Source organism: Oncorhynchus keta, chromosome 29 (genome assembly GCF_023373465.1).
Source record: "Oncorhynchus keta strain PuntledgeMale-10-30-2019 chromosome 29, Oket_V2, whole genome shotgun sequence".
NCBI lineage: Eukaryota > Metazoa > Chordata > Actinopteri > Salmoniformes > Salmonidae > Oncorhynchus > Oncorhynchus keta.
In genome coordinates, this window is record NC_068449.1 from 2252372 (window position 1) to 2274374 (window position 22003).

The following is a 22003-nucleotide window of genomic DNA, read 5'->3' on the forward strand; positions in this document are numbered from 1 at the left end:
GGAAACATACACAGGGACATTAATGGAAACATACACAGGGGCATTAATGGAAACATACACAGGGGCATTAATGGAAACATACACAGGGGCATTAATGGAAACATACACAGGGGCATTAATGGAAACATACACAGGGGCATTAATGGAAACATACACAGGGACATTAATGGAAACATACACAGGGACATTAATGGAAACATACAAACATTAATGGGGGCATTAATGGAAACATACACAGGGGCATTAATGGAAACATACACAGGGACATTAATGGAAACATACACAGGGACATTAATGGAAACATACACAGGGACATTAATGGAAACATACACAGGGGCATTAATGGAAACATACACAGGGACATTAATGGAAACATACACAGGGACATTAATGGAAACATACACAGGGCATTAATGGAAACATACACAGGGGCATTAATGGAAACATACACAGGGCATTAATGGAAACATACACAGGGACATTAATGGAAACATACACAGGGACATTAATGGAAACATACACAGGGACATTAATGCTACATGGAAACATACACAGGGACATTGAAATGGAAACATACACAGGGACATGAATGGAAACATACACAGGGACATTAATGGAAACATACACAGGGACATTAATGGAAACATACACAGGGACATTAATGGAAACATACACAGGGACATACATGGAAACATACACAGGGACATTAATGGAAACATACACAGGGGCATTAATGGAAACATACACAGGGACATGAATGGAAACATACACAGGGACATTAATGGAAACATACACAGGGACATTAATGGAAACATACACAGGGACATGAATGGAAACATACACAGGGACATGAATGGAAACATACACAGGGACATGAATGGAAACATACACAGGGACATAATGAAACATACACAGGGACATGAATGGAAACATACACAGGGACATGAATGGAAACATACACAGGGACATGAATGGAAACATACACAGGGACATGAATGGAAACATACACAGGGGCATTAATGGACATGGAAACATACACAGGGACATTAATGGAAACATACACAGGGACATTAATGGAAACATACACAGGGACATTAATGGAAAATGGAAACATACACAGGGGCATTAATGGAAACATACACAGGGGCATTAATGGAAACATACACAGGGGCATTAATGGAAACATACACAGGGGCATTAATGGAAACATACACAGGGACATTAATGGAAACATACACAGGGGCATTAATGGAAACATACACAGGGGCATTAATGGAAACATACACAGGGACATTAATGGAAACATACACAGGGGCATTAATGGAAACATACACAGGGGCATTAATGGAAACATACACAGGGGGAAACATACACAGGGGCATTAATGGAAACATACACAGGGGCATTAATGGAAACATACACAGGGGCATTAATGGAAACATACACAGGGGCATTAATGAACATGGAAACATACACAGGGACATTAATGAGGAAACATGGAAACATACACAGGGACATTAATGAACATGGAAACATACACAGGGGCATTAATGGAAACATACACAGGGACATTAATGGAAACATACTCAGGGACATTAATGAACAGGGAAACATACACAGGGACATTAATGGAAACATACACAGGGACATTAATGGAAACATACACAGGGGCATTAATGGAAACATACACAGGGGCATTAATGGAAACATACACAGGGACATTAATGGAAACATACACAGGGGCATTAATGGAAACATACACAGGGACATTAATGGAAACATACACAGGGGCATTAATGGAAACATACACAGGGGCATTAATGGAAACATACACAGGGACATTAATGGAAACATACACAGGGACATTAATGGAAACATACACAGGGGCATTAATGGAAACATACACAGGGGCATTAATGAAATGGAAACATACACAGGGACATTTAATGGAAACAGGGACATTAATGGAAACATACAGGGGCATTAATGGAAACATACACAGGGACATTAATGGAAACATACACAGGGACATTAATGGAAACATACACAGGGACATTAATGAACATGGAAAAATACACAGGGACATTGATGAACATGGAAACATACACAGGGACATTGATGAACATGGAAACATACACAGGGACATTAATGAGGAGCTACATGGAAACATACACAGGGACATTAATGACAGGACATTAATGGAAACATACACAGGGACATTAATGGAAACATACACAGGGACATTAATGGAAACATACACAGGGACATTAATGAACATGGAAACATACACAGGGACATGAATGGAAACATACACAGGGGCATTAATGGAAACATACACAGGGACATGAATGGAAACATACACAGGGACATGAATGGAAACATACACAGGGACATTAATGGAAACATACACAGGGACATGAATGGAAACATACACAGGGACATGAATGGAAACATACACAGGGACATGAATGGAAACATACACAGGGACATGAATGGAAACATACACAGGGACATGAATGGAAACATACACAGGGACATGAATGGAAACATACACAGGGGCATTAATGGACATGGAAACATACACAGGGACATTAATGGAAACATACACAGGGACATTAATGGAAACATACACAGGGGCATTAATGGAAACATACACAGGGGCATTAATGGAAACATACACAGGGGCATTAATGAAACATACACAGGGGCATTAATGGAAACATACACAGGGGCATTAATGGAAACATACACAGGGGCATTAATGGAAACATACACAGGGGCATTAATGGAAACATACACAGGGACATTAATGGAAACATACACAGGGGCATTAATGGAAACATACACAGGGGCATTAATGGAAACATACACAGGGGCATTAATGGAAACATACACAGGGGCATTAATGGAAACATACACAGGGGCATTAATGGAAACATACACAGGGGCATTAATGGAAACATACACAGGGGCATTAATGGAAACATACACAGGGGCATTAATGGAAACATACACAGGGGCATTAATGGAAACATACACAGGGACATTAATGAACATGGAAACATACACAGGGACATTAATGAGGAGCTACATGGAAACATACACAGGGACATTAATGAACATGGAAACATACACAGGGGCATTAATGGAAACATACACAGGGACATTAATGGAAAGATACTCAGGGACATTAATGAACATGGAAACATACACAGGGACATTAATGGAAACATACACAGGGGCATTAATGGAAACATACACAGGGGCATTAATGGAAACATACACAGGGGCATTAATGGAAACATACACAGGGACATTAATGGAAACATACACAGGGGCATTAATGGAAACATACACAGGGACATTAATGGAAACATACACAGGGGCATTAATGGAAACATACACAGGGACATTAATGGAAACATACACAGGGACATTAATGGAAACATACACAGGGACATTAATGGAAACATACACAGGGGCATTAATGGAAACATACACAGGGGCATTAATGAACATGGAAACATACTCAGGGACATTAATGAGGAGTTACATGGAAACATACTCAGGGACATTAATGAGGGGTTACATGGAAACATACACAGGGACATTAATGAGGAGCTACATGGAAACATACACAGGGACATTAATGGAAACATACACAGGGACATTAATGAACATGGAAACATACACAGGGACATTGATGAGGAGCTACATGGAAACATACTCAGGGACATTGATGAGGAGCTACATGGAAACATACACAGGGACATTGATGAGGAGCTACATGGAAACATACACAGGGACATTAATGAGGAGCTACATGGAAACATACACAGGGACATTAATGAGGAGCTACATGGAAACATACTCAGGGACATTGATGAGGAGCTACATGGAAACATTAAACTGGTGCTTTGCCCCAATACTGGTAACACTTTACAAGAAGTCTTAATTTTCATGGTGAGCGATCCTATATTTCCCCATTACAGTCCATCCCATGATTACAGACAGACCTCAGTAGACCACCCCATGACCCCAGTAGACCCCCCATAACCCCAGTAGACCCCCAATAACCTCATTAGACCCCCCCCGATGACCTCAGTAGACCCCCCGATGACCTCAGTAGACCCCCCGATGACCTCAGTAGACCCCCCAATAACCTCAGTAGACCCCCAATAACCTCAGTAGACCCCCAATAACCTCAGTAGACCCCTCCAATAACCTCAGTAGACCCCCCGAATGACCTCAGTAGACCCCAGTAGACCCCCCGAATGACCCCAGTAGACCCCCCCAATGACCCCCCCAGTAGACCCCCAATAACCTCAGTAGACCCCCCAATAACCTCAGTAGACCCCTCCAATAACCTCAGTAGACCCCCCGAATGATCCCAGTAGACCCCCCCAATGACCTCAGTAGACCCCCCGCCAACCGTAGGTTACTCTGCTTATCGGAGTTCAGATGGATTCAGTGTTTCGCTGCCCGCCTACATAGACGAGGCCAGGAGATAAAACCTCTGGGATCACACTCTGAGGCTAAGCTACATTAGGCTGTTTGTGTCTCTGTGTCCACCTGCAGGTAATGAAGTTGTCAACCTTTCACAGAGAGGATCTCGTGTTAACCTGATCACCATGCACGCCACACACACTATAAAAGTCCAGAGATCACTGTGAGGTGAGGCATTCTGTTTTTATGATAGGGGATACCCAGGGTAGTCTTTTCACTGCTTCACACACACACACACGCACGCACACACACACGCACGTGTATGACTGAGCTGAAATAAGGCTGTGTGTTGGCTGGGGGCTCAGCCCAGCGTTACAGTGCAGTGTGTGTGTGCGCCAGGGTGGAGCACGACACGTTAGCCTGTCAAAATGTCAGATACCATGCAGTATTCATGTTCATCAGAAAATGAAACAGCTGCACAACAGAGGGTGAAGGTGGGCTGATCAATTATTCAGCCGCTCCGTCTCCTGTATGATTCAGTTGAAAAGCCTCCTTGAAGGAAGGCAGTGAAGGAGGGACAGGACATTAGTCTATTGATATGATGCCTGGTAGGCTGAACGCTTCAGCGGGTACATTTCCTAGTCACCTAAAGGCCTTGTTCTCCTCGTCATCAGGACCCCTGGGTAACCCTAACCAGAGGGGGTCTCTGTCCGGCTAAGGACTCCCACCTAGCATGTGTCACTGGTGGTCATGCCTCCTCGTACACAGTTATCTGATCTCGGGCTGTCTGACAAAAAAACAATGTTTTGGTCGTCATTTTTTAAAACGTGTATTTTTCCATATATAGACACACGATATGTGTTTTAATAAAATGTGACTATGTACATTGAGCTTTTCTGATGCTTTAAGCTTACAGTTCGCTGAAGTAAGACAAAATGCCTCAAGAGTGCGCCAGAAATCTAGATAACCAGAATAAAAAAGAAAAAAAACCTGACCCAACAATTTTCCTCCCGGTCATTCCTACTGGATTTTTCAGAGTCTGCCATTCCTCTCCTGAAGTTTCCGGTAAAAAGGCAACACGAGGAGTCGGTAACCTTTCTCATGTGGAATGCCAATTTATCTTACCATTTCTACCAATCTGCGTGCCAGTTATGGTTTTCGTCTGTCCATTTTCATGAAAGTTTAATTTAATTTATAACGTCTTCGTATCTCAAAATCAATGTCATGTGGTTAATCAATATTAAATCAAATTATATGAATCTAAAAGTATCTTCTGTTACCAACAATGTAAAAATAGTCTACATTAAAAGCCAACAAATAAAAACATGGCAGCCTGCAGGTAGACAATCTCCTGCTGAAAATAATGATCTATAAATCACATTGGCTACACATGACCTGTCTGGAAGGAACTGGAAACATTGTATCAACTATCAACCTAGTCCAGCCAAAGCTCATGCTAGAAAACTGGAAACATTGTATCAACTATCAACTTAGTCCAGCCAAAGCTCATGCTAGAAAACTGGAAACATTGTATCAACTATCAACTTAGTCCAGCCAAAGCTCATGCTAGAAAACTGGAAACATTGTATCAACTATCAACCTAGTCCAGCCAAAGCTCATGCTAGAAAACTGGAAACATTGTATCAAATGTATGGCCTGTCTGCAACCAACTTGAAACATTTTGTCAACTATTAACTTGGGTCCCTTGCAACATTGTAGAAAATATTCTGGGCCCATTCAAATATTTCCTGTCCCCGTGAGCTCAAGGCAGACACAACTGTAGGATATTTGGACAAGGGACGAGAAGCAGTGTTTGACTTGGGCAGGAGAACCCAGCATCTCAAATGTTCTACTGCTCCTCCACCTAAAATGTAAACAGTACCAGCACCCATAATGAGTACCTGAACATATTTCAGTCCAAGTGAAGCAGTGATTAGAAGCAATCAGGAAGGCCTGCACTATGACATTTCCACCGGATCAGAGCATGACATTTTCCCCTTTCATGCTGAGTGTGTAGGATACCAGCCCCTCCCCCTCAGAAACAGCGGAAACCCACTGACGTTACAAGCCCCTCCCCTCAGAAACAGAGGTAACCCACTGACGTTACAAGCCCCTCCCCCTACTGACGTTACAAGCCCCTCCCCCTACTGACATTACAAGCCCCTCCCCCTACTGACTTTACAAGCCCCTCCCCCTACTGACTTTACAAGAGTTATTTAGAAAACAGGAAGAGAGACGTTTCATTACAGAAGAATGGATTCACCTTTTCAATGCTAGTTTGGGACATTTCACTTTGGATTGATCAATTCTGGAACTCTGAACACAAACGCTTGTCAGCTAGCTAGCCTTTCCAAATCCCCCTCCTGTATAGACCTGACTGGTGCCCTTCCAAATCCCCCTCCTGTATAGACCTGACTGGTGCCTTTCCAAATCCCCCTCCTGTATAGACCTGACTGGTGCCTTTCCAAATCCCCCTCCTGTATAGACCTGACTGGTGCCTTTCCAAATCCCCCTCCTGTATAGACCTGACTGGTGCCCTTCCAAATCCCCCTCCTGTATAGACAGACCTGACTGGTGCCTTTCCAAATCCCCCTCCTGTATAGACAGACCTGACTGGTGCCCTTCCAAATCCCCCTCCTGTATAGACAGACCTGACTGGTGCCTTTCCAAATCCCCCTCCTGTATAGACAGACCTGACTGGTGCCTTTCCAAATCCCCCTCCTGTATAGACCTGACTGGTGCCCTTCCAATCCCCCTCCTGTATAGACCTGACTGGTGCCTTTCCAATCCCCCTCCTGTATAGACCTGACTGGTGCCTTTCCAAATCCCCCTCCTGTATAGACCTGACTGGTGCCTTTCCAAATCCCCCTCCTGTATAGACCTGACTGGTGCCCTTCCAATCCCCCTCCTGTATAGACAGACCTGACTGGTGCCTTTCCAAATCCCCCTCCTGTATAGACAGACCTGACTGGTGCCCTTCCAAATCCCCCTCCTGTATAGACCTGACTGGTGCCTTTCCAATCCCCCTCCTGTATAGACCTGACTGGTGCCTTTCCAAATCCCCCTCCTGTATAGACAGACCTGACTGGTGCCTTTCCAATCCCCCTCCTGTATAGACCTGACTGGTGCCTTTCCAAATCCCCCTCCTGTATAGACCTGACTGGTGCCTTTCCAATCCCCCTCCTGTATAGACCTGACTGGTGCCTTTCCAATCCCCCTCCTGTATAGACCTGACTGGTGCCTTTCCAAATCCCCTCCTGTATAGACCTGACTGGTGCCTTTCCAAATCCCCCTCCTGTATAGACCTGACTGGTGCCTTTCCAATCCCCCTCCTGTATAGACCTGACTGGTGCCTTTCCAATCCCCCTCCTGTATAGACCTGACTGGTGCCTTTCCAAATCCCCCTCCTGTATAGACCTGACTGGTGCCTTTCCAATCCCCCTCCTGTATAGACCTGACTGGTGCCTTTCCAATCCCCTCCTGTATAGACCTAACTGGTGCCTTTCCAATCCCCTCCAGTATAGACCTGACTGGTGCCTTTCCAATCCCCCCCCTCCTGTATAGACCTGACTGGTGCCTTTCCAATCCCCCTCCTGTATAGACCTGACTGGTGCCTTTCCAATCCCCCTCCTGTATAGACCTGACTGGTGCCTTTCCAATCCCCCTCCTGTATAGACCTGACTGGTGCCTTTCCAATCCCCCTCCAGTATAGACCTGACTGGTGCCTTTCCAATCCCCCTCCTGTATAGACCTGACTGGTGCCTTTCCAATCCCCCTCCAGTATAGACCTGACTGGTGCCTTTCCAATCCCCCTCCAGTATAGACCTGACTGGTGCCTTTCCAATGCCCCCTCCTGTATAGACCTGACTGGTGCCTTTCCAATCCCCTCCAGTATAGACCTGACTGGTGCCTTTCCAATAGTATGTATAGACCTGACTGGTGCCTTTCCAATCCCCCTCCTGTATAGACCTGACTGGTGCCTTTCCAATCCCCCTCCTGTATAGACCTGACTGGTGCCTTTCCAATCCCCCTCCTGTATAGACCTGACTGGTGCCTTTCCAATCCTGTATAGACCTGACTGGTGCCTTTCCAATCCCCCTCCTGTATAGACCTGACTGGTGCCTTTCCAATCCCCCTCCTGTATAGACCTGACTGGTGCCTTTCCAATCCCCCTCCTGTATAGACTGACTGGTGCCTTTCCAACTCCTGTATGGTGCCTTTCCAATCCCCCTCCTGTATAGACCTGACTGGTGCCTTTCCAATCCCCCTCCAGTATAGACCTGACTGGTGCCTTTCCAATCCCCTCCTGTATAGACCTGACTGGTGCCTTTCCAATCCCCCTCCAGTATAGACCTGACTGGTGCCTTTCCAATCCCCCTCCAGTAGACCTGAGACCTGTATAGACCTGACTGGTGCCTTTCCAATCCCCCTCCAGTATAGACCTGTATAGACCTGACTGGTGCCTTTCCCCTCCTCCAGTATAGACCTGACTGGTGCCTTTCCAATCCCCCTCCTGTATAGACCTGACTGGTGCCTTTTTCCAATAGACCCCCTCAATCCCCCTCCAGTATAGACCTGACTGGTGCCTTTCCAATCCCCTCCAGTATAGACCTGTATAGACCTGACTGGTGCCTTTCCAATCCCCCTCCTGTATAGACCTGACTGGTGCCTTTCCAATCCCCTCCAGTATAGACCTGACTGGTGCCTTTCCAATCCCCCTCCAGTATAGACCTGACTGGTGCCTTTCCAATCCCCTCCAGTATAGACCTGACTGGTGCCTTTCCAATCCCCTCCAGTATAGACCTGACTGGTGCCTTTCCAATCCTCCTGTATAGACCTGACCTCCAGTATAGACCTGTATAGACCTGACTGGTGCCTTTCCAATCCCCCTCCAGTATAGACCTGACTGGTGCCTTTCCAATCCCCCTCCTGTATAGACCTGACTGGTGCCTTTCCAATCCCCCTCCTGTATAGACCTGACTGGTGCCTTCCAATCCCCCTCCAGTATAGACCTGACTGGTGCCTTTCCAATAGACCTGACCCTTTCCAGTATAGACCTGACTGGTGCCTTTCCAATCCCCTCCTGTATAGACCTGACTGCCTTTCCAACTGACCTGACTGGTGCCTTTCCAATCCCCCTCCAGTATAGACCTGTATAGACCTAACTGGTGCCTTTCCAATCCCCCTCCAGTATAGACCTGACTGGTGCCTTTCCAATCCCCCTCCTGTATAGACCTGACTGGTGCCTTTCCAATCCCCCTCCTGTATAGACCTGACTGGTGCCTTTCCAATCCCCCTCCAGTATAGACCTGACTGGTGCCTTTCCAATCCCCCTCCAGTATAGACCTGACTGGTGCCTTTCCAATCCCCCTCCTGTATAGACCTGACTGGTGCCTTTCCAATCCCCCTCCAGTATAGACCTGTATAGACCTAACTGGTGCCTTTCCAATCCCCCTCCTGTATAGACCTGACTGGTGCCTTTCCAATCCCCCTCCAGTATAGACCTGACTGGTGCCTTTCCAATCCCCCTCCAGTATAGACCTGACTGGTGCCTTTCCAATCCCCCTCCACCTGACTGGTGACCTGTATAGACCTGACTGGTGCCTTTCCAATCCCCCTCCAGTATAGACCTGACTGGTGCCTTTCCAATCCCCCTCCTGTATAGACCTGACTGGTGCCTTTCCAAATCCCCCTCCAGTATAGACCTGACTGGTGCCTTTCCAATCCCCCTGTATCCAGTATAGACCTGACTGGTGCCTTTCCAATCCCCTCCTGTATAGACCTGACTGGTGCCTTTCCAATCCCCCTCCCCCTGGTGCCCAATCCCCCTCCAGTATAGACCTGACTGGTGCCTTTCCAATCCCCCTCCAGTATAGACCTGACTGGTGCCTTTCCAATCCCCCTCCAGTATAGACCTGTATAGACCTGACTGGTGCCTTTCTAATCCCCCTCCAGTATAGACCTGACTGGTGCCTTTCTAATCCCCCTCCTGTATAGACCTGACTGGTGCCTTTCCAATCCCCCTCCAGTATAGACCTGACTGGTGCCTTTCCAATCCCCCTCCAGTATAGACCTGACTGTAATTGTAGTCAGGTTTTGTTATAGCCACCAAGCCACGATGATATTTAGACTCAGTTTGATTGACAATGTGTATAATGTCTAGAGTGTGACAGTACGGTTACAGATGACGTGACTGAATGGTTTTCCCCCCTCCACTAACGGTAACACCTACCTCGTTGGACTTGAAGCTCTTTCCCTGCATGCCGTGCTTCCAGAAGGCCAGGACACTGTCCTGAAGGCACACTGGAGCAGGAGGAGAGGAGACGTCAGTAATCACACTGTGTTATTGACTTGTTAATTGTTCGTTTACTCTGTGTTGTTGTCTGTTCACACTGCTGTGCTTTATCTTGGCCAGGTCCCAGTTGCAAATGAGAACTTGTTCTCAACTAGCCTACCTGGTTAAATAAAGGTGTTCTCAACTGGCCTACCTGGTTAAATAAAGGTGTTCTCAACTGGCCTACCTGGTTAAATAAAGGTGTTCTCAACTGGCCTACCTGGTTAAATAAAGGTGTTCTCAACTGGCCTACCTGGTTAAATAAAGGTGTTCTCAACTGGCCTACCTGGTTAAATAAAGCTGTTCTCAACTAGCCTACCTGGTTAAATAAAGGTGTTCTCAACTAGCCTACCTGGTTAAATAAAGGTGTTCTCAACTAGCCTACCTGGTTAAATAAAGGTGTTCTCAACTGGCCGACCTGGTTAAATAAAGGTGTTCTCAATTAGCCTACCTGGTTAAATAAAGGTGTTCTCAACTGGCCTACCTGGTTAAATAAAGGTGTTCTCAACTAGCCTACCTGGTTAAATAAAGGTGTTCTCAACTGGCCTACCTGGTTAAATAAAGGTGTTCTCAACTAGCCTACCTGGTTAAATAAAGGTGTTCTCAACTGGCCTACCTGGTTAAATAAAGGTGTTCTCAACTGGCCTACCTGGTTAAATAAAGGTGTTCTCAACTAGCCTACCTGGTTAAATAAAGGTGTTCTCAACTAGTCTACCTGGTTAAATAAAGGTGTTCTCAACTAGCCTACCTGGTTAAATAAAGGTGTTCTCAACCAGCCTACCTGGTTAAATAAAGGTGTTCTCAACTAGCCTACCTGGTTAAATAAAGGTGTTCTCAACTGGCCTACCTGGTTAAATAAAGGTGTTCTCAACTAGCCTACCTGGTTAAATAAAGGTGTTCTCAACTAGCCTACCTGGTTAAATAAAGGTGTTCTCAACTAGCCTACCTGGTTAAATAAAGGTGTTCTCAACTGGCCTACCTGGTTAAATAAAGGTGTTCTCAACTAGCCTACCTGGTTAAATAAAGGTGTTCTCAACTGGCCTACCTGGTTAAATAAAGGTGTTCTCAACTAGCCTACCTGGTTAAATAAAGGTGTTCTCAACTAGCCTACCTGGTTAAATAAAGGTGAAATAAAAAAATAAAAATAAAAATGTGTTATTATTACAGGGTTTATTATACAAAAAGTAGAACACAGTCAGTGTAGGAGAAGGGAGAGGAATGTATAGTACAGGGAGCAGCAATCATCATACATATTAATATACACATTGGTGGACGTTGACATTAAAGGATGCACAGTATTGAAGGGTAGTGGGATGTGAATACAGGGGAAACCATAACCCTATGAGAACACTGACACGTTACAAGCCCCTCCCCCTACTGGCGTTACAAGCCCCTCCCCCTCAGAAACAGTGGTAACCCACTGACGTTACAAGCCCCTCCCCCTCAGAAACAGCGGTAACCCACTGACGTTACAAGCCCCTCCCCCTCAGAAACAGTGGTAACCCACTGACGTTACAAGCCCCTCCCCCTCAGAAACAGCTGTAACCCACTGGCGTTACAAGCCCCTCCCCCTCAGAAACAGTGGTAACCCACTGACGTTACAAGCCCCTCCCCCTCAGAAACAGCCGTAACCCACTGGCGTTACAAGCCCCTCCCCCTCAGAAACAGCTGTAACCCACTGGCGTTACAAGCTCCTCCCCCTCAGAAACAGCTGTAACCCACTGGCGTTACAAGCCCCTCCCCCTCAGAAACAGCTGTAACCCACTGACGTTACAAGCCCCTCCCCCTCAGAAACAGCCGTAACCCACTGACGTTACAAGCCCCTCCCCTCAGAAACAGCTGTAACCCACTGGCGTTACAAGCTCCTCCCCCTCAGAAACAGCGGTAACCCACTGGCGTTACAAGCCCCTCCCCCTCAGAAACAGCGGTAACCCACTGACGTTACAAGCCCCTCCCCCTCAGAAACAGCGGTAACCCACTGGCGTTACAAGCCCCTCCCCCTCAGAAACAGCCGTAACCCACTGGCGTTACAAGCCCCTCCCCCTCAGAAACAGCTGTAACCCACTGGCATTACAAGCTCCTCCCCCTCAGAAACAGTGGTAACCCACTGACGTTACTACAAGCCCCTCCCCCTCAGAAACAGTGGTAACCCACTGACGTTACAAGCCCCTCCCCCTCAGAAACAGCTGTAACCCACTGGCGTTACAAGCTCCTCCCCTCAGAAACAGCGGTAACCCACTGGCGTTACAAGCCCCTCCCCCTCAGAAACAGCCGTAACCCACTGGCGTTACAAGCCCCTCCCCCTCAGAAACAGTGGTAACCCACTGACGTTACTACAAGCCCCTCCCCCTCAGAAACAGTGGTAACCCACTGGCGTTACAAGCCCCTCCCCCGTACTGGCGTTACGAGGTAGGTGTTACACTAGTAGGTGAATCATATTAAAGAGTTCATCTTACCAACGGATCCAATGGCGAAGTCAAAGCTGAGCTCCGAGGCTAGCTTCTTGTTAGACTTTAATCTTCCCATGAGGTTCACGATCTTTAGATTTTCTAGAATAAAAAATAAAAATAGGATAGAGCTTTTTGAATAGTGGCCGGATTTAAAAAATAACAACAGTTCCTCATTTACGAGGATAATCACAGTGTCCGCTCTCAGCTGCTACGATCTTTCTCGGTTCCTGAAATGAGTAAAAGAGAACTGTCCTAATAATGCTCGATGATCTTAGAACGAGCTGTAAAAGACTAAAACTAGAGGAGAGGGTGTCGCTGTCTGAGATTAAAGCTCTGGTAGAGGAGACTAAATCTAGAGGAGAGGGTGTCGCTGTCTGAGATTAAAGCTCTGGTAGAGGAGACTAAAACTAGAGAAGGTGTCGCTGTCTGAGATTAAAGCTCTGGTAGAGGAGACTAAATCTAGAGGAGAGGGTGTCGCTGTCTGAGATTAAAGCTCTGGTAGAGGAGACTAAAACTAGAGAAGGTGTCGCTGTCTGAGATTAAAGCTCTGGTAGAGGAGACAAACTAGAGGAGAGGGTGTCGCTCTGAGATTAAAGCTCTGGTAGAGGCAAAATGTTGTTGACCGTCTTGATTGTTTTAGAGGAACTTTCATGAGAAAATAAGAATGTTTAATGGAAAACCAGATGTTTTAGATTTCGTTATAGTGAAACGTCAAATCTGGTCTTAATTTGCACGAGTTAGACTGAAAGGGAGTCCCAAATGGCTCACTTTTCCCTATGTAGTGCACTTTCCTATGGGCCTTGGTCAAAAGTAGTGCACTACCAGCCCTATGGGCCCTGGTCAAAAGTAGTGCACTACATAGGGAAAAGGGTGCCATTTGGGATGCAAACAAAGTGCAGGAAATCTGACCCTCTGTGGGGGTCAGAGGTCATTACTTACTGTCCAGGCACACGAGCACGGTGTCCCTCTCCAGCTGGGTCACATGGATGGCATCCACTGCTTGGCCAGCTAAGGGGAAGACACACAGAAAATAATGGTTAGCATAAAGACATCCCCCAACTGGAGTCCAGAAATACATCAACATAGGAGGAGGTGTTTCAATGTGAACATACAGTATGAATCCACGGTTGTGTTCACGGTTTTAAAAACGACACGCTTGAAAGCGACAGAAAATTAAAGCATTTTCAGGTTGTCGAGATCGTCCCTCCAAGTTTCCGTTTTCTTCCGTTTCGTGTCTATTGACAGTACAACAATTGACTAAAGTCAGTGAATCAGGAGGAGCCAGAGTTGAGGACGATCGTCTCTGTGTAGATCTAGCTAGCTTCGTAGCATACCACTCAGGAGGAGACAGAGTTGAGGACGATAGTCTCTGTGTAGATCTAGCTAGCTTCGTAGCATACCACTCAGGAGGAGCCAGAGTTGAGGACGATAGTCTCTGTGTAGATAATAATAATAATAATATATGCCATTTAGCAGACGCTTTTATCCAAAGCGACTTACAGTCATGATCTAGCTAGCTTCGTAGCATACCACTCAGGAGGAGCCAGAGTTGAGGACGATAGTCTCTGTGTAGATCTAGCTAGCTTCGTAGCATACCACTCAGGAGGAGCCAGAGTTGAGGACGATAGTCTCTGTGTAGATCTAGCTAGCTTCGTAGCATACCACTCAGGAGGAGCCAGAGTTGAGGACGATAGTCTCTGTGTAGATCTAGCTAGCTTCGTAGCATACCACTCAGGAGGAGCCAGAGTTGAGGACGATAGTCTCTGTGTAGATCTAGCTAGCTTCGTAGCATACCACTCAGGAGGAGCCAGAGTTGAGGACGATAGTCTCTGTGTAGATCTAGCTAGCTTCTTAGCATTCCACTCAAGAGGAGCCAGAGTTGAGGACGATAGTCTCTGTGTAGATCTAGCTAGCTTCGTAGCATACCACTCAGGAGGAGCCAGAGTTGAGGACGATAGTCTCTGTGTAGATCTAGCTAGCTTCGTAGCATACCACTCAGGAGGAGCCAGAGTTGAGGACGATAGTCTCTGTGTAGATCTAGCTAGCTTCGTAGCATACCACTCAGGAGGAGCCAGAGTTGAGGACGATAGTCTCTGTGTAGATCTAGCTAGCTTCGTAGCGTACCACTCAGGAGGTGGTAGTGTGTGTTTGGTGCCTATTGATCCCATCTCAGTGAACCAGGAGGAGAAGAACTTGAGGTTGATGGTACACTACATGACCAAAAGTATGTAGACACCAGCTCGTCGAACATCTCATTCTAAAATCATGGGCATTAATATGGAGTTGGTACTCGTTTGCTGCTTTAACAGCCTCCACTCTTCTAGGAAGGTTTTCCACTAGATGTTGGAACATTGCTGCGGGGACTTACTTCCATTCAGCCACAAGAGAGCATTAGTGATTCGAGCACAGAATCATCTAGAATGTCATTGTACGCCGTAGCGTTAAGATTTCCCTTCACTGGAACTAAGGGGCCTAGCCCGAACTATGAAAAACAGCCCCAGACCATTATTCCTCCTCCACCAAACTTTACAGTTGGCACTATGCATTGGGGCAGGTAGCGTTCTCTGGCATTCCCCAAACCCAGATTAGTTCGTTGGACTGCCAGATGGTGAAGCGGGATTCATCACTCCAGATGACGAGTTGTTTCCACTGCTCCAGAGTCCAAAGGCGGCGAGCTTTACACCACTCCAGACGACGCTTGGCATTGTGCATGGTGATCTTAGGCTTGTGCGCGGCTGCTCGGCCATGGAAACCCAATTCATGAAGCTCCCGACGAACAGTTCTTGTGCTGAAGTTGCTTCCAGAGGCAGTTAGGAACTCGATAGTGAGTGTTGCAACTGAAGAGGTGATGATTTTTACACGTTGCACGCTTCAGCATTCGCCGGACCTATTCTGTGAGCTTGAGTAGCCTACCACCAATCAGGCTTGAGGAGTACACTACCAATCAGGCTTGAGGAGTACACTACCAATCAGGCTTGAGGGGTACACTACCAATTAGGCTTGAGGGGTACACTACCAATCAGGCTTGAGGGGTACACTACCAATCAGGCTTGAGGGGTACACTACCAATCAGGCTTGAGGAGTACACTACCAATCAGGGCAATCAGGCTTGAGGGGTACACTCAGGCCAATCAGGCTTGAGGGGTACACTACCAATCAGGCTTGAGGGGTACACTACCAATCAGGCTTGAGGGGTACACTACCAATCAGGCTTGAGGGGTACACTACCAATCAGGCTTGAGGGGTACACTACCAATCAGGCTTGTACACTACCAATCAGGCTTGAGGGGTACACTACCAATCAGGCTTGAGGGGTACACTACCAATCAGGCTTGAGGGGTACACTACCAATCAGGCTTGAGGGGTACACTACCAATCAGGCTTGAGGAGTATGTTTGTGTAAAAAAACAAATATTATAAAACCTATCACGTTAAACACTTAGTAACGGCCGGATGCATTTGAAAGTTGTTCACACAGTACAGTAAAACGTTGATATTATTTTATCAATAGGAGTGGAAAAAGGTACTGTGTGAAAAGAGGACATTAACGATAAGTAATGAAATAACGACACCACCTCGAAAAGCACATTTCACACCACAGCCAGCTGAATTGACATGCCAGCTGAATTGACATGCCAGCTGAATTGACATGCCAGCTGAATCCACATGCCAGCTGAATTCACATGCCAGCTGAATTCACTGAAATCAGCTGAAATCAACATGAAAGAAAACTTCAAAACGTAGCACCGACTCTACCATGGATTGGTGGTTTCAGAATTGTCTCAATGAAGAGTTCGGCGTTCGAATTAGACACGTGCGATACGCACATGCAGTTACGAAGCCGCTAGAGTTAGCGGCAGGCGGACAAGCAATACCCACTGTCATAGTACGGATGTGAAGCTAACTGAAGCTGGCTAGCTTTAAAAAAAGACTGAGTAGATCTAGCTAGCTTCGTAGCGTACTGCTCAGGAGGAGCCAGACAGAGTTGAGGACGATAGTCTCTGTGTAGATCTAGCTAGCTTTGTAGCGTACCGCTCAGGAGGAGCCAGAGTTGAGGACGAGTCTCTGTGTAGATCTAGCTAGCTTCGTAGTCCTTCTGTAGCTCAGTTGGTAGAGCATGGCGCTTGTAACGCCAGGGTAGTGGGTTCGATTCCCGGGACCACCCATACGTAGAATGTATGCACACATGACTGTAAGTCGCTTTGGATAAAAGCGTCTGCTAAATGGCATATATTTATACCGCTCAGGAGGAGCCAGAGTTGAGTACGATAGTCTCTGTCTGAGTAGATCTAGCTAGCTTTGTAGCATACCGCTCAGGAGGAGCCAGAGTTGAGGACGAGTCTCTGTGTAGAGGACGAGTCTCTAGCTAGATCTAGCTAGCTTCGTAGCATACCGCTCAGGGGAGCCAGAGTTGAGTACGATAGTCTCTGTCTGAGTAGATCTAGCTAGCTTTGTAGCATACCGCTCAGGAGGAGCCAGAGTTGAGGACGATAGTCTCTGTGTAGATCTAGCTAGCTTTGTAGCATACCGCTCAGGAGGAGCCAGAGTTGAGGACGATAGTCTCTGTGTAGATCTAGCTAGCTTCGTAGCATACCGCTCAGGAGGAGCCAGAGTTGAGTACGATAGTCTCTGTGTAGATCTAGCTAGCTTCGTAGCGTACCACTCAGGAGGAGCCAGAGTTGAGGACAATAGTCTCTGTGTAGTGTGTGTTAGTTCCTTACTTGATCCCATCTCAGTGAACCAGGAAGAGCAGGAGTTGAGGTTGATGGTCTCAAAGCGAACCACCTGGCCTGGCTCCGTGGCCTGGCTGACAGCTATACACACCATGGGGTATTCCTGCTCTGGAACCACCAACATCTCAAACACCTTCAGAGGGCTGGGTAGGGGGAAGTCAAAGTGCTGAGGGACAAAAGAGACAGAGAGAGACAGAGAGAGAGAGACAGAGAGAGAGAGACAGAGAGAGAGACAGAGAGAGAGAGAGAGAGAGAGAGAGAACGAAAGAGAAAGAGGAGGATGAGGGTCTCTGGAAGTAATGCTGAGGAGGTAAAGTGGATTCTAATACCACAGTATTTCAGTCATTTTGTAAATGAAATAATATGGATGCTATAGCAATTTTCTAGGCATAGAACTCCCATTCTCCTTCTCCATTAGCCTGCTCCTGAGCATGGACGTTAGCTGAATGGAACATAGCTTGTGTGTTTGGTTTTAAAGAGTCCTTCTATAATATGAATTATGACTGCTTGATTTGTTTTGAAACCAATGCTGTTGTTCACAGAATACAACCTACTGTAGACCTGGGATTACTAGTTGTAACTCTGCTTTGTGGAAAGTTACTGTTTCCAGGGGGTACAAATAGTTCCGTTGGAGGTGACGACAACTATTTGAATACAGACCCTCAAGCATGGCAAAATTATTATTATTTTTTAAACTATTTGAAAACATCTGAGAAAGAGACAACTTTGATTCAAGAGTCGCTATGGCTCAAGTCCTGTTCCCCCGTGCTCAAGACCCAGTCCCCGTGCTCAAGTCCTGGTCCCCCGCGCTCAAGTCCAGGTCCCCACGCTCAAGTCCCGGTCCCCGCCGCTCAAGTCCCGGTCCCGCGCTCAAGTCAAGTCCCCGCTCCCCGCCGCTCAAGTCAAGGTCCCCGCCGCTCAAGTCCCGGTCCCCGCGCTCAAGTCCCGGTCCCGTCGCTCAAGTCCCGGTCCCCGCGCTCAAGTCCCGGTCCCCACCCGCTCAAGTCCCGGTCCCCCCGCGCTCAAGTCCCGGTCCCCCCGCGCTCAAGTCCCGGTCCCCCCGCGCTCAAGTCCCGGTCCCCCCGCGCTCAAGTCCCGGTCCCCACCGCGCTCAAGTCCCGGTCCCCCCCGCTCAAGTCCCGGTCCCCCCCGCTCAAGTCCCGGTCCCCGCCGCTCAAGTCCCGGTCCCCGCGCGCTCAAGTCCCGGTCCCCGCGGCTCAAGTCAAGGTCCCCGCGCTCAAGTCCCGGTCCCCGCCGCTCAAGTCCCGGTCCCCGCGCTCAAGTCCCGGTCCCCGCCGTTCAAGTCCCGGTCCCCCCCGCGCTCAAGTCCCGGTCCCCCCCGCGCTCAAGTCCCGGTCCCCCCCGCGCTCAAGTCCCGGTCCCCCCCGCGCTCAAGTCACGGTCCCCCCGCGCTCAAGTCACGGTCCCACTACAGGTGGGGCCATTCCCAGGTGGGGCCCCAGGTGGGGCCATTCGAAGTCCCAGGTGGGGCCATTCGCTACAGGTGGGGCCATTCGACTACAGGTGGGGCCATTCGACTCAGGTGGGGCCATTCGACTACAGGTGGGGCCATTCCCCAGGTGGGGCCATTCGACTACAGGTGGGGCCATTCGACCCAGGTGGGGCCATTCGAGTCCCAGGTGGGGCCATTCGACTACAGGTGGGGCCATTCGACTACAGGTGGGGCCATTCGACTACAGGTGGGGCCATTCGACTACAGGTGGGGCCATTCGACTACAGACTAGATGAGGGACTGACCTTTATGAGCATGAACCTCTGCATGGGCTCGTACCACTGTAGCAGGACTATCCCAGACTGCAGCGCTCCACACAGATACTTATGGCCAGTGTAGGGGTTCCTCACTGTGAGAGGAGAGAGAGATGTGATTACTGTAAATAATGTATGCACTCACTACACTGTAAGTTACTTTAAATCACAGCGTCTGCAAAGTGGCACATACACGGAGTAGACAAAACATTAGGAACACCTGCTCTTTCCATGACAGACCGACCGACCTGGGTGAATGATCTATGATCCCTTATTGGAGGTCACCTGTTAAATCCACTTCTATCAGTATAGATGAAAGGGGAAGGATTTTTAAGCCTTGAGACATGGATTGTGAATGCGTGCCATTCAGAGGGTGAACGGTTGAGGGGTACAGCTGCTCTAGGAACTAGACAGTGGTTGAGGGGGTACAGCTGCTCTAGGAACTAGACAGTGGTTGAGGGGGTACAGCTGCTCTAGGAACTAGACAGTGGTTGAGGGGTACAGCTGCTCTAGGAACTAGACAGTGGTTGAGGGGGTACAGCTGCTCTAGGAACTAGACAGTGGCTGAGGGGGTATAGCTGCTCTAGGAACTAGACAGTGGTTGAGGGGTACAGCTAATCTAGGAACTAGACAGTGGTTGAGGGGGTACAGCTGCTCTAGGAACTAGACAGTGGTTGAGGGGTACAGCTGCTCTAGGAACTAGACAGTGGTTGAGGGAGGGGTACAGCTGCTCTAGGAACTAGACAGTGGTTGAGGGGTACAGCTGCTCTAGGAACTAGACAGTGGTTGAGGGGGTACAGCTGCTCTAGGAACTGGACAGTGGCTGAGGGGGTATAGCTGCTCTAGGAACTAGACAGTGGTTGAGGGGTACAGCTGCTCTAGGAACTGGACAGTGGCTGAGGGGGTATAGCTGCTCTAGGAACTAGACAGTGGTTGAGGGGTACAGCTGCTCTATGAACTAGACAGTGGCTGAGGGGTACAGCTGCTCTAGGAACTAGACAGTGGCTGAGGGGGTACAGCTGCTCTAGGAACTAGACAGTGGTTGAGGGGGTACAGCTGCTCTCGTATAGTAAACGTACCAATGCAGCACTTGTGACAGCCCTTTGTGTCCGGGATCTTGGTGGTCAAGGCAAACCTCCTGCAGAGAGAAAACAGCCAGTCATATGGTGATTGGAGAGTGGGTGACTGTAGAAATAGAACGACTAGAGCGGGAACATCCCCCCCAGACCACAGCAATTTGACTGTAGGCTCATGACCGTATTATTACTTCTATCATTTTAGTGGTGATCTGTAAGGCGAAGAGAATAGGTCCCTCTCTCTCTCTCTCTCTGGGGATCCAATAGAATAGGTCTCTCTCTCTCTCTCTCTCTCTCTCTCTGGGGATCCAATAGAATAGGTCTCTCTCTCTCTCTGGGGATCCAATAGAATAGGTCTCTCTCTCTGGGGATCCAATAGAATAGGTCTCTCTCTCTCTCTGGGGATCCAATAGAATAGGTCTCTCTCTCTCTCTGGGGATCCAATAGAATAGGTCTCTCTCTCTCTCTCTGGGGATCCAATAGAATTAGGTCCCTCTCTCTCACTGGGGATCCAATAGAATAGGTCCCTTTCTCTCACCGGGGATCCAATAGAATAGGTCCCTCTCTCTCTCACTGGGGATCCAATAGAATAGGTCCCTCTCTCTCTCTCTCTCTCTCTGGGGATCCAATAGAATAGGTCCCTCTCTCTCTCTGGGGATCCAATAGAATAGGTCCCTCTCTCTCTCACTGGGGATCCAATAGAATAGGTCCCTCTCTCTCTCTGGGGATCCAATAGAATAGGTCCCTCTCTCTCTCACTGGGGATCCAATAGAATAGGTCCCTCTCTCTCTCTCTGGGGATCCAATAGAATAGGTCCCTCTCTCTCTCTGGGGATCCAATAGAATAGGTCCCTCTCTCTCTCTGGGGATCCAATAGAATAGGTCTCTCTCTCTCTCTGGGGATCCAATAGAACAGAATAGGTCTCTCTCTCTCACTGGGGATCCAATAGAACAGAATAGGTCTCTCTCTCTCTCTCTCTCTGGGGATCCAATAGAACAGAATAGGTCTCTCTCTCTCACTGGGGATCCAATAGAACAGAATAGGTCTCTCTCTCTCTCTCTGGGGATCCAATAGAACAGAATAGGTCTCTCTCTCTCTGGGGATCCAATAGAACAGAATAGGTCTCTCTCTCTCTCTCTGGGGATCCAATAGAATAGGTCCCTCTCTCTCACCGGGGATCCAATAGAATAGCTCCCT

At 47.8% G+C, this 22003-nt stretch overlaps 1 protein-coding gene and 2 long non-coding RNA genes across 7 annotated transcripts in view; all 3 read right to left on the reverse strand.

Moving 5' to 3' along the window:
• The window catches only part of map4k5 (mitogen-activated protein kinase kinase kinase kinase 5), a 123264-nt gene that overhangs the window by 4952 nt on the left and 96309 nt on the right, over positions 1 to 22003 (reverse strand). The window contains exons 29-34 of the mRNA XM_052485369.1: positions 20810 to 20868; positions 19722 to 19825; positions 17952 to 18129; positions 14170 to 14238; positions 13237 to 13329; positions 10679 to 10749 (exon numbers count right to left, since the gene is read on the reverse strand). Coding sequence (XP_052341329.1) covers positions 10679 to 10749; positions 13237 to 13329; positions 14170 to 14238; positions 17952 to 18129; positions 19722 to 19825; positions 20810 to 20868 — 574 coding nt within the window. The remainder of the gene's footprint in view (positions 1 to 10678; positions 10750 to 13236; positions 13330 to 14169; positions 14239 to 17951; positions 18130 to 19721; positions 19826 to 20809; positions 20869 to 22003) is intronic.
• On the reverse strand, positions 6643 to 7847 carry LOC127913495 (uncharacterized). 2 transcript variants are annotated; one of them, XR_008085733.1, is made up of 4 exons: positions 7365 to 7847; positions 7098 to 7177; positions 7010 to 7055; positions 6857 to 6971 (listed from the first exon to the last, which is right to left on the reverse strand). It is a non-coding gene; the product is annotated as an uncharacterized LOC127913495 (long non-coding RNA). The 2 variants fall into 2 exon arrangements; XR_008085731.1 differs by lacking the exon at positions 6857 to 6971 and adding an exon at positions 6643 to 6819 and having other exon boundaries at positions 7014 to 7177.
• LOC127913496 (uncharacterized) lies at positions 8006 to 10399 on the reverse strand. Of its 4 annotated transcripts, XR_008085735.1 has the most exons (5): positions 10288 to 10399; positions 9914 to 9987; positions 9645 to 9829; positions 9058 to 9104; positions 8006 to 8160 (listed from the first exon to the last, which is right to left on the reverse strand). It is a non-coding gene; the product is annotated as an uncharacterized LOC127913496 (long non-coding RNA). The 4 variants fall into 4 exon arrangements; XR_008085734.1 differs by lacking the exon at positions 10288 to 10399 and having other exon boundaries at positions 9645 to 10003; XR_008085736.1 differs by lacking the exon at positions 10288 to 10399 and having other exon boundaries at positions 8006 to 8271; positions 9645 to 10003.